We start from the raw sequence: 25997 nt of genomic DNA, 5'->3' as shown, positions 1-25997 counted from the left end.
ATATTGTATTATAATTTAATCTGATGGATAGATCTGAAGCTGACATTAAATATAAATACCTTTTAGTTAAAAATGTATATTCAAAAGTTATCAAACAAACGGAGGGAAGTCAAAAGCATTAGCCTTTGGATTATAGTGGAGTCAAAGTATTGGAGTAGGTACACTTAGTTATGGTCCGCCACAATTTGGCACCAAACAGCATAAAACAAGATTTTGAAGCACAAATCTATGGGCAAAATAAACCACACATCACAAAAATGATGCTCGGAATAATTTATTTACTGATCTATGAATCAGGTTTTCACAACAACAGAGACACATATCACAAACAGTTGAATTCATCCTGAGAACAGATGAGGTGACACAGATCACCAGGAGCCTTCCTACTTGGGGGCACACCTACAATTATTTACTTTTTGGCCAACCATCCAATCAATTATTCAGAAAATGAAGGGGCAAAATATTCTTCAAGGCCTGCTTAGGCACTGTTACTCTTTTGCCAATTGATCTTTTTGTCAATATGGTGATTTGTTCAAGAGGTACTTTTAACATGTTTCATGTCCACATTGCACATGTTGCCTCATGAGCAGCAAACATATGCACTCGTCTCTTCGAGTGCTTGATCAAGATTGTTTAGGGAATAGAGGGGTATTGTTTTATCAGTGATACAGACATAAAAACACATACAAATGTATTATTAAAATGATTTCACTATCACCACTGGACAACACACAGGCATGTTGTCCAGTGCAGGCAAGTCCTTCTATTCATCCATGAGTTGGCTTTATTGCAGTGGTGCGGGACTGATGGAGGAAGAGCAGGAAAAGGAAGATTGCGGTGTTGCGTCTGTGGAGAAGAGATTCAGTCACATTCAGTTTGAAGAAATGTATATTCATTAAGTAAATTGTTACATCTTATAACAGCAGAGTGTCAAATCAAAGTTTTCAGATCAAAATAATGTTTTATTGTGACCAGCAGAGAGAATCATCATTATAACTGAACATGTATAATATACTTAATTATTATGTCTTACTGTAACAAGTATCAGAGTTTTGTTTCTGTTCTCGTTTCATGTCGTGCCTGCGTTGCTTTAATATTGGTGTTTTCATAAAAGGTCATCTTTTAGCTTGCTTTATTGTCACATATATTGTTAATTATATTGTGAAGTTTAAAGGATGATTAAAAGCTGGTCTCAAAGAGGCAAGCTCACTGGCTTCACATAACTTTATGCTTGCGTTTTTAGTCAACCACTATAGCAGTTGCTGCTATGTACAGCTTCCACTACAGTTTCTGTATAATTGTCGTATTTTTACTTACCATATCTAGTCCACGCTTCTCTTTCCTCTGTATATCACTGCAGAACAACAGGTTGAAATGACATTAGAGAAAAATAATAATTTTACTTCTTAAGTCAAATAAATGTTTGGGTGGGACTTAAAATAGAGTTATAAATATATCTTTGCATATTATAACACTCACCTGTACCAAGGTTGCTGCCTTCGCAAGAGACTGAGAGGGCAGGGGAAAAAAAGGTTGAAATTCAGTCAAAATGTTGTCAATCATTTTAAACATGATTCAGCTGTGCCACCTTTGTTGCCCTCTGAGGCTTGAATCGTCTTTACTGCTGTTGTGTTCCCAAATACAGAAAGACATAAAATCACTAGTGCTAAAACTTTTCCGTTAAGAGCATAAACAGAGGGTTAACTTTTAATATAAACAAAAGGACACATTAGCTCCAAACTAAATTCCTATATTATTTATCATCATAAACAACTGAGAGATGTCACAATCCTACCTGAGTAGATCCTCTGGGCGCAGAAGAGGACTTTGCTGCCCTCTGGTGTGAGCGGAGTCACCACCACAGTGTAGACATCCCCACACTGGATGTTGGGAACATCACAGCTGCTCTCCCCGGGGGAGGCGGTGCAGGTGTAGTTGTTCCTGCTGCCCACCAGCTCTGTGACGTAGCTGTGGCTGCTGCCAGCACCGCGCCAGTGCACCCGCAGAGAGCTGTGGGCCATCCCATAGAGCCGGACGCCTGATGGACAGCAGGCACCTGAGAGAGAGAGACATGAAGGGAGCTTTCTGCAGTGGCTTTAATGTCTGAAAGATAACCAGCCCATTCAAAGAGAGCACTACAAATTGTTTTAATTTTTGGAACATATATTTCACCGAGCTGTCAAATGTTAATCCTGACGCACATGAGCAAAGCAGTCAAGAAATGGCTTTGAATTTAAAGTGTATTTTGTAGTGCCGGGACTCGATTAAAAACATTAATCTAATTAATTAGAGATTTTTTAATTAATTAATCGAAATTAATCGCATTTTTAATTACATATAAATATTTGACCTGAGAACAGTGAGAAGATGTCAATAAAGTGTGCCGTCACACAGAGGTACTTTGAATTGCTTACCGGGGTCCAATGATCCCCAGTCAGGGCAACACATTCGGCTTTCTCCAATAAATTCTCTTTATCTTCCTTTTCATTGTCATAAAGCTGCTGGATTCTTTTTGTCACTGTCTTTCTGCATGGCAGCTCATATGTTGTGTCAGACGATGCAATCTGTAGTACCTTTTGCAGCCCCTTATTTTCTACCACTCCAAGTGGTCTACAGTCGAGTGCAATCCAGTGAGCTGGTTATTTTTTTCAGACGTGGACTTAGTTATCCTGGCCCTGAAACCAGTCATCTGGTTGAGTGTAGGTTGGGTGTGGGTCATACTTGTCAACCCTCCCGATTTTCGCGGGAGACTCCCGATTTCATTGCCCTCTCCCGGTTTCCTCCCGGGGTCATATTTCTCCCGCATTTCTGACAAAATCAGATTTACACACGACTGTTTCCACTCGGACTTTAATAAGCTACACCATTGTTTGGTTTCCATGGTAACACGTCTCTTTAGTAGCGCGCGCGACTCAATGTCTGAGAGGGAGAGGCAGATATTCCGAGAAAACAGAACAAGAATCAACAACTACTCTACTCTCTGCTCACTCCTTTCCTGTAAAATGCAGGTCCAGTCCACACATATGCTCCATCAACAATGATCATCATTGTTCCAACGTGACGCTAATGCTAACAGGCTAACTTAAACTGCTAAACCTCACCAAAACAAATAAACGCACTCTGTTTCAGCGACGGACAGTAGCATGCAGTCCACAGCTGGGTCCTATTTGAGCTTCTGACACCATGTTTGTAGATGTAGGTGCATTAATAAACAAGGCAAGTCAGGCTGTGTCTCAACGCCGTGTATTCACATTAAGCAGGTAATCATACAACTGAGGTATAGTCACGTGAGGCAGATATATATCACAGGCACAATACGTCCACAGGGTAGAGCTGCAACCTAGCCTAAACCACCCTGTAACAGGTGCTACAGGCCGCAAGGCAGTGCACTTACAACTACAATAAGCATGTTAATATTAATCTAACAGCTCCGGCGATCCACTAGCACCCCCCATTGATACATACCATAAACAATCGTGTATATATATATTGCTTCTTTTTTATAATAAAAGTGTCATGTCAGTGCTTTCTGGTAGATACACTACAGTTGCAAAATATTTTCTTTTCATTGGAAGAAAACCCAATCACTTACTGGACGAGAAGCCCTCATAGGAGCAGTTTGACCGGCCCCCGCTGTGGCTGATCGCCTCCATGGTGATGGTGTAATTGGTCCCACAGGTGATGCATCCCATGAGGCAGTGGGAGTCCATGGTGTGGCAGCGGGCGTGGCCACGCGTTGATGTTAGGGAAGTGATGAATGTATGCGCCCCTTTAGCGGGAGACCATGACACATTGCTCATTGCCTGCGTCACCTGATCCACCACTTGATCCACCGGGCAGCACGGTCCTGTAGAAGAGGATGATACATTTAGTGTTGAAGTGGAACAAAAAAACTACCATCTGTATTAAAATCAGAATACCTATATTCGTCCCACAGAGGGGACATTTACATTTGTTACAGCAGAAAAGAGCAAAAGACAGCTTGATATTAACTAAGAAATCAGTTTTTATTACAAATATCTGTGTTCGTATTCCATGCTGAGGAAACCTTAAGGTGTTCTTGAGGCTGTAGGTGGCGCTACACGTCACTAGCATGCTATTATATTGTTGTTTTTAAGTCCTGCCTGTGCTTTATAATAAAATGGTTCAATCACAACTTTTGACCGCTCACCTGTTTCCAACAATTCAGAGTAGCTGGGTAAACCCAAGCCTGCTGGGCTGGTTGCTATGACGCTGACTTCAAAGTTAGAGCCACAAGGAAGGTCAGTGATGTCGCAGCTGTTTCCGTCTGTGTTGCAGGTGCGTGTGCCGTCATCTCCCGACGCTGTCACGGTGTAAATAGCAAGCCTGTTGTTTGGAGTCCAGCTGACACTGAAGCAGGAGGAGTTTCTCTGAGTCAACATCAGATTCATCGGCATGCATGGAGCTGACGGGTGGAGGAAAAGAGGAATTAAGAGCATAATCAAACCTCTGAGACTACTCCACATACAGTACATGAGGAATGGATGTGAAATTAATGAATTGGCTGTAGGCCTATGTGTAGTTTTCAAATATACTGTAGCTCTCTGATGACCAGTCTAGTTCATAATATTAGATATCAAGCATTTGAAGTCATTCAAAACTATTTTTTAACTGATCTTTTAGCGTTATTTAAATGGGAAATCTGAAAATGAAACAAAGTGGAAAACTTTACAACTTAAAAATGTAACTGGATATTTGCTGGATACAGGTGGGCACACGTTTCCTACCTGTGATTTGTGTGTGAGCTTTGCATGCCCGGTTGCATCCGCTGATGTCGTTGCAGGGTGTCACCACCACGCTGTAGGAACTGTCGCAGCTGAGGTCAGAGAGGGCGCACACCGGAGCCGTGTCGTTACACAGGATGACCTCTGAACTGTCTGCAGCTCGAGTCTGGTACAGCTCTGCCCCCCGAGAGACCGTCCACGTGATCTCAAACGTGTCAGTGCTCACGGCGGAGATGGATACACCCTCTGGACAACAGAGCACTGAAAGACACACAGGGGGTGTGATACACAGAAAATCATGAATTCAAATCTGTCCCCTCAGTGGCTACTTACAGGTGGTGTCGTTGAGAACCTGTCCTTCAGGACTGCTGCCAGCCTGGTTGAAGGCCATCACAGACATCAGGTATGTGTGGCCGCATGTGCAGTTGTAGGTGCAGCTCCTGCTGGTGGTGTTGCAGCTCTCCTCTGCACCGTCTCCTCTCTTGATGAAGGCTGTGTAGCTGTCGACGTGAGTCACCGTGTCCCAGGTCAGCGTGCAGCTTCCTTCTGTCGACTCCACAACAGCCAGAGACTGTGGGGGGCAGGGGGCTGACCGGACAGGACAGCAGAGAGTTTAGTCATATTTTAATGACAGAGGGTTTCAGAGCAAACTAGTGCTGCCATCATTTTTTTATCCATATCTAGACTAGCACTAATGTGTTAATGTTAGAATTCTACATATAACATAATAATGTTTTTCTTATTAAACAACTAAATGTAATCATAACTCTTGTAGGGAAGTGTATGTTCAAAGTATCCGTTTGATTTCCTTGTATATTAGATTTAATCTATTTAAGAATTCTTCTGATGGTAAGAAAAAGCCTTTTATGTATTTTATGTTTGAAGAGAATGTGAAGATTGAATGATCTTATAGCTGTCTCGTAAACAGATCATAAATATGCAAAGACGAATAGATTTCTTGTCAACTTTCAAATGAAACCATTTTGATAATCCATTAATGTAAGGATCAGAGGTTCAAATTGATCCTGTAGTCACATTTATGGCATCGAAGTAACTTTGGATAAAAGTGATTCTAAATAAGATGTAATGAACTAACTTCCAACCAACCAACACTTATACAGTATCTTGTGACTAATCCAATACTCCTTGCATTATTATGGCTTGCTCATTATAGGTCTACGGTGCCCTATTACAAACAGATAGTTCACAAGTGTGATCGGAATTAAATGTAGTCTAATACTCACAGGTGATGAACACCATGGGGCCGGATTGGTCGCTGGGCCCGGCCTCGTTGGAGGTGCTGACCCGGACTATGTGTACCTCTCCGCAGCCCACTGGAGCCAGGATGCAGGAGCTGGATGTGGATGTGGAGTTACAGGTGAGGTTCTGGTCGCTCATCACATGGTACTGGAGGGACCCAAAGACCCCCTCATCCCGTTCCCAGGACACGGAGATACCGGCCAAACCGTTATTCATCACCATGGAGACATTGGCAATAGATGGCATAGCAGGTCCTGTGAAAACAATAAAACATGCCCAATGATTCATTAAATAAAAGCACACATAAAAACACACTAACAGGAGTAGAGAAGTATAATTAGAGTAATAGTTTCTAAATTACTCTTACCAGTAATGTTTGGTGAGGAAAATGTTATTACTAATAATACTGTATTCATCAGATGGCTGCCGTTCTTAGATATAGATGTCACAGCCTGAGGTTGAAAATATTTTATATAGTTCAAACCAACACAGAGACCCACTATTTCAGCATCAAATGACTGTTTACATGTCAACACTTATCGAGTTATTTGAACATGGCTTTATAACTAGTTCTATTTGTACAGTTTTTGTATTCTTGTGATGGCATAAGTCTTTGTGGACAAATAAGACACTCCAGAGAAGACCAGTGCTACCTATGTGTCTTTTTGAACTACTAGGAGTCGCCCAAGTTCAAATGTAGAACCTTTTCTTGTATGGAGTAGTTTCCTTTATGAAACAAAGGGTTTTAATACCATTTCAAACAACTTGAGTCATGTTTTTTGTAGCTTATATAGGCTACATCCCATGATAATCATTTGAAGATATATATTTTTACACAATATTCTGTGTCTTAAGGTCATGTTTTAGGTTCCACTATTATATATTTCTAATAAGTGCAAGACTGTGAAGAGGTTAAATGTTTCTGGAAAGCAAAAACTTTTTTTGTGTGGAGGAGGCGTGTGGTGCAGTGGATAGAGCGTTGGTATTCGGATCAGGTTCAAACCCCTCTGCAGTCAGAATGTCGTTGTGCCCCTGGGCACTTTACCCCAAATTGCTCCTGTGGGGATTGCCCACAGTATTGAGTATGTAAGTCGTGTTGGATAAAAGCATCCAACAAGTAACATGTAATGTAATACTTACCCAATAACATGAAAAGTTCTGTGACTGTGTTAAGTTTATTTAAGATTGCAAGCCTAGTTAATATTTTCTCTCATCTCTACACGTATAATATTTTTTACATGATCAAATAAAAAAGGCACATGGACTCTATATACTTGTAGGAGCAATCATGGGTATTTCCCACACACAGAAAAGAGTCTTGGTGCACGCTTACTTGTCATCTGGTTGATGTACTGACTGTCCTCTCCCTGGCGGCCCTCGGGGTCCCAGGCGAAACCCTTTATGACGTAGACTGAGCCCATATCCAGGCCGGAGACGATCCAATTGGTGCTGGAAGTGTTGTGCTTGATGAAGGTGGTGTTCCAGCCAAACTTGTACAGAGACAGGCTGTACTGGACAGCGTTGGCAACAGGAGCCCAGGACACAGTGATGCTGTCGTTGCTGGGAGAGGAGGCGGAGAGCTGAGGAGGGGGCAACACTGTGGAGGGGGACAAAGTTTAACTTTATGAAGCGATGAGGGCGACTGTACTTTGAGTGAATATGTTTCTCTTGACTTTGATTGTTGCTTACTTAGTCATTTAAGATGTATGCTTTTGAAGCCAAGTCTTAAGGGAATAAACATCCTGAGTCATGTTTTACAGCAGTTAAGTCCTAGTAAAGCCCTTACTTTTTTGTGAATCCATTTTTTTATTTTTTGTTCTATTGTCAGCAGTCACAGATCCAAGCAGTGATGTCAGAATATGGGCTGCACCCAAGTATCAGCCACTTCACAGACTTTTATGCACCTACTAAAAAATGAAAATGATAGTTTTCATGTTTCTGAATAAGTGAGCAATCAATCTCACATGTTTGAATTTAGATGTAAAAAAGTTGTTTTTAGTTTCAAACATGTGAGTGGAAAGCTTCGGTTATAATTTTGAAAAATGGTGGATGTATAAATAAATCCACCTATAGTGTAGTTATTCTCAATCTGAAATAAACAGAAACCTACATTCAAGGAAGGGAAATTAAATCAGAGGTGAATAATGGCAAACGGCGAACAAAAACGATGACTGCCTGTAGCATGTTATTTTGTACTCATGTGGATCAGATAGTCCCCTGGGGATGGAGTAGAGAGGTGCCAGCCATGTTCTCAGGATCAGGTCCTCCCATTGTGTTTAACAGAGAAGGGTCCGGTATACTTACCGTCTTTACTGGAAAGACCCTAAGGCATTGATCGGCAAGAAAAACCCTGGATTCTTTTTGCACAAAAACTGAAGATAATGTGTATACATTCCCTGACAGGACTGTATACTCTGCTAAGAGACAATGAAGGAGAACAAGTGACTCCTGCAGGGTATGGAGACTGAGAAGAACAGGACATATTGTTTCTTACTGAATATGTGACTCATTGCTATAATCCAGCCCTTGGGGTTTAATTGTTTACCCACTGAATACATTTCTTAGGTTTTGTTTCTCAATCTTGAATTATGGACACAAACACTACAACAGTACCTGTCTTTGCAGTCACAGGGGACGATGGCTGGCTCTGGCCTCCACTGTTCACAGACATGATGCTGAGTGAGTACTCTGTGTACGGGTCGAGAGACTCAATCTCAGCGGGGGAGGAGGACACGATGTATTCTCTGATGAAGCGGTTTGGATTCTGCAATCGTATGATGTAAGATGTCGCCCCGGTCTTCAAGCTGAAAGACACGATAAAAGTCTTGCTGTCCTTCGACTTCACCGTCAGGATTGGATCCATCACCTCAGGAGCTAAAAGATTCACAAGAAATACAGTTTGACGAGATACTACACCTTCCTCCACCTTCTCAGCGATAGTTGGCAATGCAATCCATCTTTTTACCCACAGATTTCAGGGCAAACTATTTATTTTGTGTCTGCAACAGTACGTCAATTTGAATGCTGAATGTAATAAAATAAAACTATTTGCTTAAAGAAAGGCTTATTTAAATCATGAGGAACCAACAGTGACTCTTCTGTGCTCCTCTGTTCATCATCAAAGTACCATTTAAGTGTTTTAAAATGTACACATTACATTAGTTATTCAGATAACAAATGTTTAAAAAAACATTGACTGTAATGTGTATACAGATACACTATATAGACAAAAGTATTGGGCCACCTAAAGGCGCTTTTATGACATCCCATTCCAAATTCTTGGGCATTAATCTGAAGTTGGTCCCCCCCTTTGAAGCTATTAATTTCTGGAAAGGCTTAACAAGATTTTGGAGAATCTCCATTCTAGTTCAGCCCAAAGGTGTTCAAGTCAGGGCTCTGTGCGGGCCAGTCAAATTCTTCCACACCAAACTCATCCAACCAGGCCTTTATAGACCATACTTTGTGCACTGGGGCACAGTCATGCTGGAACAGAAGAGGTGCCTTCCCCAAACTGTTTCCACAAAGTTGGAAGCATAGAATTGTCCAAAATGACTTGGTAAGATGAAGCATTAAGAATCACCAGACAAACCACCCCATAGCATTATCCCTCAAACTTTACAGTTGGCACCAGGGGTGGACTGGCCATTGGGAATACCGGGAGATTCCCCCGGTGGGCCGGTGCCGTGTGTGGGCCGGAGGGCCAAAAATAAATAAATAAAATATTTGTTATTTTGCCTAAATCATACCGGCCCAAAGCAGCTGTCACTACGCAGTGAACGATCAGGAGTTAGTGACTGAGAGACCTAGCTGGCAGTTGCTTACAGATGGATAAACAAGCTCCAAAGCTGGCGTTTTTGTATAGTTTGCGTATACAGTATTGTAGCGAGCCCTGGGTTCAGGGGGAGTGGCTGTACCCGTAGGCGAGTGAAAAGGAGGCAGTCCGTCTGCCTCAGCGGTCACGCGGCGCCGAACGTGTTGCCCACATTTATTGTTTTGGTGCAGTCACTTTTGCCTCCACTTGCTGTTCAACTAAATGTTGAAAGAAAAAGTAAATTTGTTTACAGTTCTGTTTTATATGGGTGTTGACTAAGAATTGGGAGGGATGAAACACTTTTTAATGGTCACACATGCAGAGCACACAGCACACAGTGAAATGTGTTCTCTGCTTTTACCCATCCTAGTACCAGGAGTCTAGTACTAGGAGCAGTGGGCAGCTATTGTACAGCGCCCGGGGAGCAATGGGAGTGAGGGGGGAAGGGGGATGTCCGGTGCCTTGCTCAAGGGCACCACGGCAGGGAAGGAGGTGAACTGAGACCTCTCCAAGTAGAAGTCCACACTCCAAAAGTAGGTCTGGTCGGGGACTTGAACCGGCGACCCTACGGCTCACAGTCCAAGCCCCTACTGACTGCCATAGATTTAGTCCCTAAGTTTGCTCTCAAAGTGCACCAGATTGATGCATTTAACGTCAACATTTTAAAAAAAAATCTTCCCGGGGGAGCTTGCCCCAGACCCCCCTAGAGGTGGTGAGGTCCACCACCTGCCCACAACCCCTGTTAAATTGTCTCACCCACATTGAGGATGCTTCCTACGCCCATGTTTTTTTCCATTCGTCAAGTCAGGCAAATTGGGTCAAAATGTTAATTCATCAATGATCTGTTAACATTAAAATTGCGAAATATATGCTGTAACTATTTTGCTCTAGGCAACTCCAGGGCTCAGGTAATGTGATTACTATATGAATAATTGTCCAAAACAACATTAAATGCATAGGGTTTTTTGTTAAGTAACATACTTTCGTCGCCGGCCGGCCGATACATATCGCGCATTAAGTGGGCCTGTCTGTCAATTAATCCCCGGGCCACTTTTCCTCCCCCCGGTCCGCCCCTGGTTGGCACAATGCAGTCCGGCAGCCGGTAACGTTTTCCTGGCATTCGCCAAATCCAGACTCGTCCATCAGACTGCCTGATAGAGAAGCGTGTTTCCTCACTTCACAGAACACGTTTCCACTGCTTCCACTGCTCTGGCAGCACTTCAGTGGCAGCACTCCGCAGTTATCGAGTCAGTAGAGCTTTGGCGACTTTTAAGCACTCTGCGCCCCCGCTCTAACTTTACGTGGTCTTTACGTGAGTTGCTGTGGTTCCTAAACGCTTAGACTTTGCAATAATAACACTTACAGTTGATCGTGGAATATCTACGAAAGAAGACATTGCACGAACTGACTTGTTGCAACGGTGGCATATTACAGTACCACGTTCAAATTCAGTGAGCTCTTTAATAATAAAATTACTTTTATAACGCGCTTTTCCTGGTGCTCAAAGTGCTTTAGAACGACCCAGTCTTTCACATGTTTGTAAAGGCAGACTGCAGGGCTAGTTGCTTAATTTGATACACCTGTGGCAATGGGACTGAATGAAACACCTGTATGCAATGATTAAGGAGTGTCCCAATACTTTTGTATACACACACAAGAAATAATTAGTTTGCCCGAATATCACAGAATAAAACGGTAGGCCTACTGTACTAGCTTAACTAAAACAAATGCACCAGAACGTTTGTGTGTGTGGTGAAGCTAAACAAGAATAAAACACTCAATTAAGTGCTTTAACATCACAAGGTTACCTCACCTGAGGAAGAATCGATAGTTCCAATGTTTAGTATCTCTTGAGCATTATCCAGAGCTGCAACTGTGAATGTATACATGATGTTTGGGGACAGAGAGTTGATGGTGCCCATCACTGTGTGTGGACCAAACACGGCATAACCAACGGGGTTGCCTGGGGAGTTCTGGGGGGCGGCGATGACCTTGTATGAGCTGGCTCCGTAGATCCTGGTCCATCTGAGAATCACGCTCTTCGATGTTGCAGAGAACACGGATACTTCGATATCTGAGAGAGAGCATCTTTATAGTAGCCTACTTTTTTACACCCTGAGAAATTAATTCATGTACAGATACATATAGCCTACCATCAATATTTTGTGCCCCTTCATTCTCATATGGAAATGATATTACCATCTGCAGTGTAGTTATGGTAAAATATAAAATACATACCTTGTGCTGCAGCCTGCACATGTAGATAATAAAATAAAAACGGTTATGGTTTTATATGACATTCAAGTTCCTACTACTTGACTGTAACATTGTATCACTCCTTTTTAAAAACAGTTTTTCTGAACCTGAAATGAAATAAGCAAAATGACTATAACACATTTTAGTCCGTTACTTTACCTGTGAGCATATGCTCAGCAAGACAAAAATCGCTGGCCACTTCATATTTTCTTGAAGTAAAATGACTTCTCTCCTCACACTATGCAGCTTCTGTTGGATTCAAATACTTCTCTCTTCAAGGTTTCACCTTTTTCTAAACATACTGTGTCTGTGCTGGTATAAATAGCTGCATTTGGTCCCGCCCACTGAAGCAATTGACCATTCACAGTGAAGTAGCGTAATAGAGAGGTGAAGTCCCTCCCCTTCTGGTGGACCTCCAGGGGACCTTAATTATTTCAGGAAAAGTATGGATTGAAGTCAATGACGAGAGAAAGATTATCTTTCGACTCCGTTTGAATTGTGCCACGAATTACACATATGATGCTTGTCAATTTAAAGGATAATTTTGCAAGTCAAAAAAATTAAAATGTGTCGTAAAACTGACACATTTATTTGTGTGAAACACTCAATGAACTATATCTCTGGTCTTGCACACGTCACCAACACCAAGATTGCCGTCACGTTAGCACTCTTAACACTAAACACACTCTTTCTTTCAGAAGGCGAAAATCACTACAAGTCTGGGCATGTTTAGAGCTGTACATACGAAAAAGGGGAGTTAGTCGGTTCCGTTATGGCGCGAGACCAAAACCGCGGCGCAGCCGTGACGCGGCGCAGCGCGGCTCAGATGGACCCAGTGGAAACTGGGAGTTAGACCACAATTTTGATTGAAAATGGGATCTTAATAAGAGAGAACAATTCAATATTTAAATGATAAAATTAAAAATTTTGGGTATCCTTTTGTTGAAATGTCTGTTTAAAATTAATCGAAGCATCAGACGAAAAAGGCTTTTGAAAATAATATTATATTTTGATTTAGGTCAAAATATAATATGTGTAAACCTGAAGAGTCAGTGCCTCACCAGCCATCAACCTCACTGCACGTCACTGCAGAAGCTTATATATAGACATCTAAGTTTTTTGTGCCCCACCACTTTTGTACATATAGAAACGCCACTGCACATGTCTACCCTACTTTTAGAATCTTTGAATCATGAATCTATTGATTAGATTTATGAACTATTCTACTCGATAGATTTAGGATTCGAAAATTCTTAAAGAGAAGGAAAAACATTTGTATTGTAGCACAATACTCTATATTCAAGGATGTAGTAAAGATACCACAACATATTTGCATTATATGGGTGAGAGACCCATATCATGCAAATATGTTGTTTTAAAAAAAAAAAGTTTTCAAAACCGTTTCTAGTCCTCGGCATTTCCAGACAAGTGGCTACTGTAATCAATCTCGCTGCTGTCTGTGCAATTTACTCGACTGACTTTTTTTTTGCTTACTTTAACATAATCTTTCATGGTGGGGCTAAGATATTTCTTGGTATGGCTGTAGCCTACCCCAGCCATACCCTGGATACTCTACTGTATGGGTCTGAAAAAGGAATTGGACTTCCTCTACCTTAAGGCCTCAAAGCATTTCCAATACTCTATACCAGGGGGTCGGCAACCCCTGGCACGCGTGCCAGCATTGGCACGCGGCACCGTAACCAGTGGCACACTAGGAATAAGTGGAATAAGTGTGCAAAATATTTAAATTGTATTTTCGGATCCTGAACGAGACCGCCGCCAGAGCGCGTCTCCCCGTTACCTGCAGAAGGAAGCCATGCACGCAACGCAGCCCGGCTCTCTTTAACTCCAGGTGACTTTCTGCCGCTTTCCTCCGTGGTGCAGTGCTGATTGTTTCACCACGGAGGAAAGCACTTCACTAATTGCAGTACCCATAAGGAGCTGTACAAATGCCGCAGTTTTTGCGTGGCTGTTTATTTAGTTGAAAGCCCAGTGGCGATCTGCTCATCTCTCATCGAAATAATATGCTACAAAGGGGCGGACTGGCCATCTGTGTGTTGAACTTTCCTGTCGGCTCCCAGACCGTAGTCGAGGAGGGCAGAAGCAACAAGCTTCAGGTTCAATAACCCACTTTAGCTTAAATGACTGGAGAGAGGCGAGCTCTTCTTCGGAGGCCGTTGAATTTATTTAGCTGTTCTTCTGTTTCACAAAATACATCACACCCCTCTCTCTCTCTCTTAAAGGGACATCGATCTCATCTCACTCTGCATGACCCTAATATCATAACATGTGTGCTCTGGAAAATCACAGAACGGACGATCGTCCTTATTATTATGCCGTTTAAACCAATTATTTAAATGTGTTTGTTAAATTCGGCATCATGTAAGTTGCGCTGACAGGTCCACACACTGCTTCAACGCAGCGAGGCTCCCCCGCCCTCCGGGTGATAGTTGACGAGCGTCAAGCTCCTCAACGCCCCCCCCCCCCCCCCCCCTTGGTAATTCTCGATCGTTGGCACGCTGAAAACATTTTTTTTTTAAATGGCACTTCATATCAGAAAGGTTGCCGACCCCTGCTCTATTCTGTTGATGAACTTTCATTGTAGAAAACCTATTTCTGCCAGGAATGTAAAAAAGAAGAAATATTTGGAGTAAAGACAAATAACATGAGGTAGCGAGTCCCACAGAAGAGTTTTAGTTTGATACATAGAGGGGGGAAATGATAAAGAAGATGTTTAGGGTCCAGTCACAATAACATCCGAGGCACCTTATTCAAACTGGGGGGGAACTATTTAGTTTTCTAAAGAATTGCGTTTTGCAGAGCCCAACATTGTTTCCAAACAGAATTAACTTAAATACAGACATGGTTAACAAATCTGCTGCAGCTTTAAATATATTTTGCACTTTTAGTGGAAATGTTAAAGTAAAAATATCGAGAATACAGACATTTAAACTTTATTGTTAAAATTAAAAAACGTTCTACTCTAGTTGTTCTGGCCCTAATACTCCTCCATACAAATACTTCTAAAAAGGTATGAGTTTGAATAAACAAGTTTAAAAACAATCAATGGACACATAAGTTGTAACTGCATTGCCAAAGCTCCATACCGCTATTGTCAAACACATTTTATATGTTCAGTTATAAACACATTTTCACACCTCTTCCAGACTTAAGGGGACATGTAAACAGTATTACAAACTGTCAACTAGAGCTCAAGCAATTAGTTAAATCAGTCAACTTGTATATAGATTCATTGTTTCCAATTTGATATCAATATTTTAATTTTAAATAACCTGAAAACCTTTTTGACTCTGGGATACTGAGCAGATGTTTTATCAAGGACAGGATATCTGACATCAGATATCAGATTGAATAGATAAAAGGAATACATATTAAATAAGGACTAATGTTGTTAGTAAATTGCCCAGGGGGTCAGAACAACACACTGAAGCAAATGTGCCTGATTTACCTTAGTTTCAGTTTCACAACTACGATACATTTTCACCAAGGTGTCTGAGCATTTTCACCAGTTATGAAAACTTGCCAAAAGCACTTCCTGCCGGACAACTTTCTTTGGAGCAGGAAAAGAAAATATCCAAAGTGTGGCCGGGTAACAATGTTGGTCACTATTCTTTTAGGTAAGAAAGATAGAAAGTAAATGTGAACACTACTGAAAAAGATAAGTAAAAGACCTCATTATATAAAAGGCCCGTTTCGGTATAATATATTGTATTATAATTGAATCTGATGGATAGATCTGAAGCTGACATTAAATATAAATACCTTTTAGTTAAAAATGTATATTCAAAAGTTATCAAACAAACTGAGGGAAGTCAAAAGCATTAGCCTTTGGATTATAGTGGAGTCAAAGTATTGGAGTAGGTACACTTAGTTATGGTCCGCCACAATTTGGCAACAAACGGCATAAAACAAGATTTTGAAGCACAAATCTATGGGCAAAATAAACCACACATCACAAAAATGATGCTCGGAATAATTTATTTACTGATCTATGAATCAGGTTTTCACAACAACAGAGACACATATCACAAACAGTTGAATTCATCCTGAGAACACATGATTAGGTGACACAGATCACCAGGAGCCTTCCTACTTGGGGGCAGACCTACAATTATTTACTTTTTGGCCAACCATCCAATCAATTATTCAGAAAATGAAGGGGCAAAAATATTCTTCAAGGTCTGCTTAGGCAGTGTTACTCTTTTGCCAATTGATCTTTTTGTCAATATGGTGATTTGTTCAAGAGGTACTTTTAACATGTTTCATGTCCACATTGTACATGTTGCCTCATGAGCAGCAAACATATGCACTCGTCTCTTCGAGTGCTTGATCAAGATCGTTTAGGGAATAGAGGGGTATTGTTTTATCAGTGATACAGACATAAAAACACATACAAATGTATTATTAAAATGATTTCACTATCACCACTGGACAACACACAGGCATGTTGTCCAGTGCAGGCAAGTCCTTCTATTCATCCATGAGTTGGCTTTATTGCAGTGGTGCGGGACTGATGGAGGAAGAGCAGGAAAAGGAAGATGGCGGTGTTGCGTCTGTGGAGAAGAGATTCAGTCACATTCAGTTTGAAGAAATGTATATCCATTAAGTAAATTGTTACATCTTATAACAGCAGAGTGTCAAATCAAAGTTTTCAGATCTTGATCAAAATAATGTTTTATTGTGACCAGCAGAGAGAATCATCATTATACCTGAACATGTATAATATACTTAATTATTATGTCTTACTGTAACAAGTATCAGAGTTTTGTTTCTGTTCTCGTTTCATGTCGTGCCTGCGTTGCTTTAATATTGGTGTTTTCATAAAAGTTCATCTTTTAGCTTGCTTTATTGTTAATTATATTGTGAAGTTTAAAAGATGATTTAAAGCTGGTCTCAAAGAGGCAAGCTCACTGGCTTCACATAACTTTATGCTTGCGTCTTTAGTCAACCACTATAGCAGTTGCTGCTATGTACAGCTTCCACTACAGTTTCTGTATAATTGTCGTATTTTTACTTACCATATCTAGTCCACGCTTCTCTTTCCTCTGTATATCACTGCAGAACAACAGGTTGAAATGACATTAGAGAAAAATAATAATTTTACTTCTCAAGTCAAATAAATGTTTGGGTGAGACTTAAAATAGAGTTATAAATATATTTTTGCAAATTATAACACTCACCTGTACCAAGGTTGCTGCCTGCGCAAGAGACTGAGAGAGCAGGGAAAAAAAAGTTGAAATTCAGTCAAAATGTTGTCAATCATTTTTAAAATGATTCAGCTGTGCCACCTTTGTTGTCCTGTGGGGATTGAATCGTCTTTACTGCTGTTGTGTTCCCAAATACAGAAAGACATAAAATCACTAGTGCTAAAACTTTTCCGTTAAGAGCATAAACAGAGGGTTAACTTTTAATATAAACAAAAGGACACATTAGCGCCAAACTAAATTCCTATATTATTTATCATCATAAACAACTGTGAGAGATGTCACAATCCTACCTGAGTAGATCCTCTGGGTGCAGAAGAGGACTTTGCTGCCCTCTGGTGTGAGCGGAGTCACCACCACAGTGTAGACATCCCCACACTGGATGTTGGGAACATCACAGCTGCTCTCCCCGGGGGAGGCGGTGCAGGTGTAGTTGTTCCTGCTGCCCACCAGCTCTGTGACGTAGCTGTGGCTGCTGCCAGCACCGCGCCAGTGCACCCGCAGAGAGCTGTGGGCCATCCCATAGAGCCGGACGCCTGATGGACAGCAGGCACCTGAGAGAGAGAGAGAGAGACATGAAGGGAGCTTTCTGCAGTGGCTTTAATGTCTGAAAGATAACCAGCCCATTCAAAGAGAGCATGACAAATTGTTTTAATTTTTGGAACATATATTTCACCGATCTGTCAAATGTTAATCCTGACGCACATGAGCAAAGCAGTCAAGAAATGGCTTTGAATTTAAAGTGTATTTTGTTGTTTTACAAAAAGGGTACGGACTCTACTGTTGTGTGGGTGTCAGAGCGCCATCTATTGGGCCACGAAGATAATGCTAAATGGTTCGATTAATAGAAGTAGGCTTACATTTGTCAGTAATTTACAAAACATTTATAGTTTTTTATAGCAGCTACATGTTTTAAACATTTAGTTATGTTTTTACTTTGGATGCTCGTCCTCAAGATTTTTTTTTAAATCTTAAAAACTACAAACATGTGAGAACCCCTTTTGTACAAATAAATATAACAAGTGTTTCAAATCCAATTTTATTGAAAATGATTAAGATTCCTACTTTTATATTGATACATACCATAAACAATCGTAATAGATATGTATTGCTTCTTTTTTATAATAAAAGTGTCATGTCAGTGCTTTCTGGTAGATACACTACAGTTGCAAAGTATTTTCTTTTCATTGGAAGAAAACCCAATCACTTACTGGACGAGAAGCCCTCATAGGAGCAGTTTGACCGGCGCCCGCTGTGGCTGATCGCCTCCATGGTGACGGTGTAGTTGGTCCCACAGGTGATGCATCCCATGAGGCAGTGGGAGTCCATGGTGTGGCAGCGGGCGTGGCCACGTGTTGATGTTAGGGAAGTGATGAATGTATGCGCCCCTTTAGCAGGAGACCATGACACATTGCTCATTGCCTGCGTCACCTGATCCACCACCTGATCCACCGGGCAGCACGGTCCTGGAGAAGAGGATGATAAATGTAGTGTTAAGGAGTGGAACAAAAAACTATCTTTATAAAAATCAGAATACCTATATTCTTCCCACAGAGGGGACATTTACATTTGTTACAGCAGAAAAGAGCAAAAGACAGCTTGATATTAACTAAGAAATCAGTTTTTATTACAAATATATCTGTTCGTATTCCATGCTGAGGAACCCTGAAGGTGTTCTTGAGGCTGTAGGTGGCGCTACATGTCACTAGCACGCTATTATATTGTTGTTTTTAAGTCCTGCCTGTGCTTTATAATAAAATGGTTCAATCCCAACTTTTGACCACTCACCTGTTTCCAACAATTCAGAGTAGCTGGGTAAACCCAAGCCTGCGGGGCTGGTTGCTATGACGCTGACTTCAAAATTAGAGCCACAAGGAAGGTCAGTGATGTCACAGCTGTTTCCGTCTGTGTTGCAGGTGCGTGTGCCGTCATCTCCCGACGCTGTCACGGTGTAAATAGCAAGCCTGTTGTTTGGAGTCCAGCTGACACTGAAGCAGGAGGAGTTTCTCTGAGTCAACGTCAGATTCATCGGCATGCATGGAGCTGACGGGTGGAGGAAAAGAGGAATTAAGAGCATGATCAAACCTCTGAGACTACTCCACATACAGTACATGAGGAATGGATGTGAAATTAATGAACTGGCTGTAGGCCTGTGTAGTTTTAAAATATACTGTAGCTCTCTGATGACCAGTCTAGTTCATAATATTAGATATCAAGCATTTGAAGTCATTCAAAACTTTTTTTCACTGATGTTTTACTGCTGTTTAAATGGGAAATCTGAAAATGAAACAAAGTGGAAAACTTTACAACTTAAAAATGTAACTGGATATTTGCTGGATACATGTGGGCACACGTTTCCTACCTGTGATTTGTGTGTGAGCTTTGCATGCCCGGTTGCATCCGCTGATGTCGTTGCAGGGTGTCACCACCACGCTGTAGGAACTGTCGCAGCTGAGGTCAGAGAGGGCGCACACCGGAGCCGTGTCGTTACACAGGATGACCTCTGAACTTTCTGCAGCTCGAGTCTGGTACAGCTCTGCCCCCCGAGAGACCGTCCACGTGATCTCAAACATGTCAGTGCTCACCGCGGAGATGGATACACCCTCTGGACAACAGAGCACTGAAAGACACACAGGTGGTGTGATACACAGAAAATCATGAATTCAAATCTGTCCCCTCAGTGGCTACTTACAGATGGTGTCGTTGAGAACCTGTCCTTCAGGACTGCTGCCAGCCTGGTTGAAGGCCATCACAGACATCAGGTATGTGTGGCCACATGTGCAGTTGTAGGTGCAGCTCCTGCTGGTGGTGTTGCAGCTCTCCTCTGCACCGTCTCCTCTCTTGATGAAGGCTGTGTAGCTGTCGACGTGAGTCACCGTGTCCCAGGTCAGCGTGCAGCTTCCTTCTGTCGACTCCACAACAGCCAGAGACTGTGGGGGGCAGGGGGCTGACCGGACAGGACAGCAGGGAGTTTAGTCATATTTTAATGACAGAGGGTTTCAGAGCAAACTAGTGCTGCCATCATTTTTGTATCCATATCTAGCACTAATGTTTAATGAGAAAAACATTATTATGTTTTACGTAGAATTCTTGCATTAACACAATAATGTTTCTCATTAAACAACTAAATGTAATCATAACTCTTGTAGCGAAGTGTATGTTCAAAGTATCCGTTTTATTTCATTGTATATTAGATTTAATCTATTCAATTGATGAGAACATTAAGAATTCTTCTGTGTTCACAAGTGTGATCGGAACTAAATGTAGTCTAATACTCACAGGTGATGAACACCATGGGGCCGGATTGGTCGCTGGGCCCGGCCTCGTTGGAGGTGCTGACCCGGACTGTGTGTACCTCTCCGCAGCCCACTGGAGCAAGGGTGCAGGAGCTGGATGTGGATGTGGAGTTACAGGTGAGGTTCTGGTCGCTCATCACATGGTACTGGAGGGACCCAAAGACCCCCTCATCCCGTTCCCAGGACACGGAGATACCGGCCAAACCGTTATTCATCACCATGGAGACATTGGCAATAGATGGCAAAGCAGGTCCTGTGAAAACAATAAAACATGCCCAAATGATACATTAAATAAAAGCACACATAAAAAACACACTAACAGGAGTAGAGAAGTATAATTAGAGTAATAGTTTCTAAATTACTCTTACCAGTAATGTTTTGTGAAGAAAATATTACTAATAATACTGTATTCATCAGATGGCTGTCGTTCTTAGATATAGATGTCACAGCCTGAGGTTGAAAATATTTTATATAGTTCAAACCAACCCAGAGACCCACTATTTCAGCATCAAATGACTGTTTACATGTCAACACTTATCGAGTTATTTGAACATGGCTTTATAACTAGTTCTATTTGTACAGTTTTTGTATTCTTATGATGGCATAAGTCTCTGTGGACGAATAAGACACTCCAGAGAAGACCAGTGCTACCTATGTGTCTTTTTGAACTACTAGGAGTCGCCCAAGTTCAAATGTAGAACCTTTTCTTGTATGGAGTAGTTTCCTTTATGAAACAAAGGGTTTTAATACTATTTCAAACAACTTCAGTCATGTTTTTTGTAGCTTATATAGGCTACATCCCATGATAATCATTTGAAGATATATATTTTTACACAATATTCTGTGTCTTAAGGTCATGTTTTAGGTTCCACCATTATATATTTCTAATAAGTGTAAGACTGTGAAGAGGTTAAATGCTTCTGAAAAGCAAAAACTTTTGTGTGGAGGAGGCGTGTGGTGCAGTGGATAGAGCGTTGGTGTTCGGATAAGGGGGTCACAGGTTCAAACCCCTCTGCAGTCAGAATGTCATTGTGTCCCTGGATACTTTTCCCCAAATTGCTCCTGTGGGGATTGCCCACAGTATTGAGTATGTAAGTCGCTTTGGATAAAAGCGTCTAAAAAACATGTAATGCTTATAAAAATATATATATAACATGAAAAGTTCTCTGTGACTGTTAAGTTCATTTGAAATTGCAAGCCTAGTTAATATTGTGTCTCATCTCTACACGTGTAATATTTCTTACATGATCAAATAAAAAAGGCACATGGACTCTATATACTTGTAGGAGCAATCATGGGTATTTCCCACACACAGAAAAGAGTCTCAGTGCACGCTTACTTGTCATCTGGTTGATGTACTGACTGTCCTCTCCCTGACGGCCCTCGGGGTCCCAGGCGAAACCCTTTATGACGTAGACTGAGCCCATATCCAGGCCGGAGACGATCCAATTGGTGCTGGAAGTGTTGTGCTTGATGAAGGTGGTGTTCCAGCCAAACTTGTACAGAGACAGGCTGTACTGGACAGCGTTGGCAACAGGAGCCCAGGACACAGTGATGCTGTCATTGCTGGGAGAGGAGGCAGAGAGCTGAGGAGGGGGCAACACTGTGGAGGGGGACAAAGTTTAACATTATGAAGCGATTAGGGCGACTGTACTTTGAGTGAATATGTTTCTCTTGACTTTGATTGTTGCTTACTTAGTCATTTAAGATGTATGCTTTTGAAGCCAAGTCTTAAGGGAATAAATATCTTTTGTCATGTTTTACAGCAGTTAAGTCCTAGTAAAGCCCTTACTTTTTTGTGAATCCATTTTTTTAAATTTTGTTTTATTGTCAGCAGTCACAGATCCAAGCAGTGATGTCAGAATATGGGCTGCACCCAAGTATCAGCACAGACTTTTATGCACCTACTAAAAAATGAAAAGCATAGTTTTCATGTTGTTTCTGAATAAGTGAGCAATCAAATCTCACATGTTTGAATTTAGATGTAAAAAAAGTTGTTTTTAGTTTCAAACATGCAAGTGGAAAGCTTCGGTTATAATTTTGAAAAATGGTGGATGTATAAATATATCCACCTACAGTGTAGTTATTCTCAATCTTACATAAACAGAAACCTACATTCAAGGAAGGGAAATTAAATCAGAGGTGAATAATGGCAAACGGCGAACAAAAACAATGACTGCCTGTAGCATGTTATTTTGTACTCATGTGGATCAGATAGTCCCCTGGGGATGGAGTAGAGAGGTGCCAGCCATGTTCTCAGGATCAGGTCCTCCCATTGTGTTTAACAGAGAAGGGTCCGGTATACTTACCGTCTTTACTGGAAAGACCCTAAGGCATTGATCGGCAAGAAAAACCCTGGATTCTTTTTGCACAAAAACTGAAGATAATGTGTATACATTCCCTGACAGGACTGTATACTCTGCTAAGAGACAATGAAGGAGAACAAGTGACTCCTGCAGCGTATGGAGACTGAGAAGAACAGGACATATTGTTTCTTACTGAATATGTGACTCATTGCTATAATCCAGCCCTTGGGGTTTAATTGTTTACCCACTGAATACATTTCTGAAGTTTTGTTTCTCAATCTTGAATTATGGACACAAACACTACAACAGTACCTGTCTTTGCAGTCACAGGTGAAGATGGCTGGCTCTGGCCTCCACTGTTCACAGACATGATGCTGAGTGAGTACTCTGTGTACGGGTCGAGAGACTCAATCTCAGCGGGGGAGGAGGACACGATGTTTTCTCTGATGAAGCGGTTTGGATTCTGCAATCGTATGATGTAAGATGTCACCCCGGTCTTCAAGCTGAAAGACACGATAAAAGTCTTGCTGTCCTTCGACTTCACCGTCAGGATTGGATCCATCACCTCAGGAGCTAAAAGATTCACAAGAAATACAGTTTGACGAGATACTACACCTTCTCAGCGATAGTTGGCAATGCAATCCATCTTTTTACCCACAGATTTCAGGGCAAACTATTTATTTTGTGTCTGCAACAGTACGTCAATTTGAATGCTGAATGTAATAAAATAAAACTATTTGCTTAAAGAAAGGCTTATTTAAATCATGAGGAACTAACAGTGACTCTTCTGTGCTCCTCTGTTCATCATCAAACTACCATTTAAGTGTTTTAAAATGTACACGTTACATTAGTTATTCAGATAACAAATGTTTAAAAAAAATATTCTGACTGTAATGTGCATACACTATATAGACAAAAGTATTGGGCCACCTAAAGGAGCTTTTATGACATCCCATTCCAAATTCTTGGGCATTAATATGAAGTTGGTCCCCCCCTTTGCAGCTATTAATTCCTGGAAAGGCTTTACAAGATTTTGGAGAATCTCCGTTCTAGTTCAGCCCAAAGGTGTTCAAGTCAGGGCTCTGTGCAGGCCAGTCATATTCTTCCACACCAAACTCATCCAACCAGGCTTTTATGGACCATGCTTTGTGCACATGGGCACAGTCATGCTGGAACAGAAAAGGGCCTTCCCCAAACGGTTTCCACAAAGTTGGAAGCATAGAATTGTCCAAAATGACTTGGTAAGATGAAGCATTAAGAATCACCAGACAAACAACCCCACAGCATTATCCCTCAAACTTTACAGTTGGCACAATGCAGTCCGGCAGGTAACGTTTTCCTGGCATTCGCCAAGCCCAGACTCGTCCATCAGACTGCCTGATAGAGAAGCGTGTTTCGTCCCTCCACAGAACACGTTTCCACTGCTCTGGCAGCACTTCAGTGGCAGCACTCCGCAGTTATCGAGTCAGTAGAGCTTTGGCGACTTTTAAGCACTCTGCGCCCCCGATCTGTAACTTTACGTGATCTTTACGTGAGTTGCTGTGGTTCCTAAACGCTTAGACTTTGCAATAATAACACTTACAGTTGATCGTGGAATATCTACGAAAGAAGACATTTCACGAACTGACTTGTTGCAACGGTGGCATATTACAGTACCACGTTCAAATTCAGTGAGCTCTTTAATAATAAATTACTTTTATAAAGCGCTTTTCCTGGTGCTCAAAGTGCTTTAGAACGACCCATTCTTTCACAAATGTTTGTAAAGGCAGACTGCAGGGCCAGGTGCTTGATTTGATACACCTGTGGCAATGGGACTGAATGAAACACCTGTATTCAATGATTAAGGAGTGTCCCAATACTTTTGTATATACACACACACGAGAGAGAGAGATATAATTAGTTTGCCCGAATATCACAGAATAAAACGGTAGGCCTACTGTACTAGCTTAACTAAAACAAATGCACCAGAACGTTTGTGTGTGTGTGTGATGAAACTAAACAAGAATAAAACACTCAATTAAGTGCTTTAACATCACAAGGTTACCTCACCTGAGGAAGAATCGATAGTTCCAATGTTTAGTATCTCTTGAGCATTATCCAGAGCTGCAACTGTGAATGTATACATGATGTTTGGGGACAGAGAGTTGATGGTGCCCATCATTGTGTGTGGACCAAACACGGCATAACCAACGGGGTTGCCTGGGGAGTTCTGGGGGGCGGCGATGACCTTGTATGAGCTGGCTCCGTAGACCCTGGTCCATCTGAGAATCACGCTCTTCGATGTTGCAGAGAACACGGATACTTCGATATCTGAGAGAGAGCATCTTTATAGTAGCCTACTTTTTTACACCCTGAGAAATACATATAGCCTACCATCAATATTTTGTGTCCTTTCATTCTCATATGGAAATGATATTACCATCTGCAGTGTAGTTATGGTAAAATATAAAATACATACCTCGTGCTGCAGCCTGCAAATGTAGATAATAAAATATTAAAACGGTTATGGTTTTATATGACATTCAAGTTCCTACTACTTGACTGTAACATTGTATCACTCCTTTTTAAAAACAGGATTTCTGAGCCTGAAATGAAATAAGCAAAATGACTATTAACACATTTTAGTCCGTTACTTTACCTGTGAGCATATGCTCAGCAAGACAAAAATCGCTGGCCACTTCATATTTTCTTGAAGTAAAATGACTTCGCTCCTCACACTATGCAGCTTCTGTTGGATATAAATGCTTCTCTCTTCAAGGTTTCACCTTCTTCTAAACATATTGTGTCTGTGCTGGTATAAATAGCTGCATTTGGTCCCTCCCACTGAAGCAATTGACCGGTCACAGTGAAGTAGCGTAATAGAGAGGTGAAGTCCCTCCCCTTCCGGTGGACCTCCAGGGGACCTTAATTATTTCAGAAAAAGTATGTATTGAAGTCAATGGCGAGAGAAAGATTATCTTTCGACTCCGTTTCCGTTTCTAACGCTATTATTATGAGTATTATTATTATTATTATTATTAGTATAATGCGTTTTCTGTCTTCCTGTCATTATCAGGAGTTAGACATGTAATGGCTATGTATTAGATTAGATTAGAACC

At 41.4% G+C, this 25997-nt stretch overlaps 2 protein-coding genes across 4 annotated transcripts; both read right to left on the bottom strand.

Moving 5' to 3' along the window:
* Window positions 1-258: 258 nt before the first annotated feature.
* Window positions 259-12371, bottom strand: LOC307027193 (fibronectin type III domain-containing protein 7-like). Of its 2 annotated transcripts, XM_079695399.1 has the most exons (14): window positions 12232-12371; window positions 12055-12067; window positions 11630-11890; window positions 8619-8879; window positions 7339-7602; window positions 5990-6259; window positions 5079-5333; window positions 4749-5006; window positions 4172-4426; window positions 3593-3847; window positions 1796-2056; window positions 1480-1509; window positions 1318-1354; window positions 259-846 (listed from the first exon to the last, which is right to left on the bottom strand). In XM_079695399.1, the coding sequence occupies exons 1-13, from the start codon at window positions 12274-12276 to the stop codon at window positions 1323-1325; spliced, it is 2460 nt and encodes an 819-aa protein (XP_079551525.1). In that variant the 5' UTR covers window positions 12277-12371; the 3' UTR covers window positions 259-846; window positions 1318-1322. The 2 variants fall into 2 exon arrangements, with proteins under 2 accessions (XP_079551525.1, XP_079551526.1); XM_079695400.1 differs by lacking the exons at window positions 12055-12067; window positions 12232-12371 and adding an exon at window positions 11970-12033.
* Window positions 12372-16023: 3652 nt separating this feature from the next.
* Window positions 16024-25674, bottom strand: LOC307027195 (fibronectin type III domain-containing protein 7-like). Of its 2 annotated transcripts, XM_079695402.1 has the most exons (14): window positions 25538-25674; window positions 25358-25370; window positions 24949-25209; window positions 23212-23472; window positions 21933-22196; window positions 20577-20846; window positions 19990-20244; window positions 19660-19917; window positions 19086-19340; window positions 18509-18763; window positions 17591-17851; window positions 17274-17303; window positions 17112-17148; window positions 16024-16646 (listed from the first exon to the last, which is right to left on the bottom strand). In XM_079695402.1, exons 1-13 carry the CDS (start codon window positions 25580-25582, stop codon window positions 17117-17119), a joined length of 2460 nt encoding a protein of 819 aa, XP_079551528.1. In that variant the 5' UTR covers window positions 25583-25674; the 3' UTR covers window positions 16024-16646; window positions 17112-17116. The 2 variants fall into 2 exon arrangements, with proteins under 2 accessions (XP_079551528.1, XP_079551529.1); XM_079695403.1 differs by lacking the exons at window positions 16024-16646; window positions 17112-17148; window positions 17274-17303 and adding an exon at window positions 17354-17391 and having other exon boundaries at window positions 25538-25673.
* Between the last annotated feature and the right edge of the window lie 323 nt (window positions 25675-25997).

This window comes from Notothenia rossii, assembly GCF_949606895.1.
Source record: "Notothenia rossii genome assembly, contig: scaffold_159, whole genome shotgun sequence".
In the NCBI taxonomy this organism is placed as follows: Eukaryota; Metazoa; Chordata; class Actinopteri; order Perciformes; family Nototheniidae; genus Notothenia; species Notothenia rossii.
Note: the sequence above shows the minus strand (reverse complement) of the source record. Positions and strands in the feature narration are given on the sequence as shown.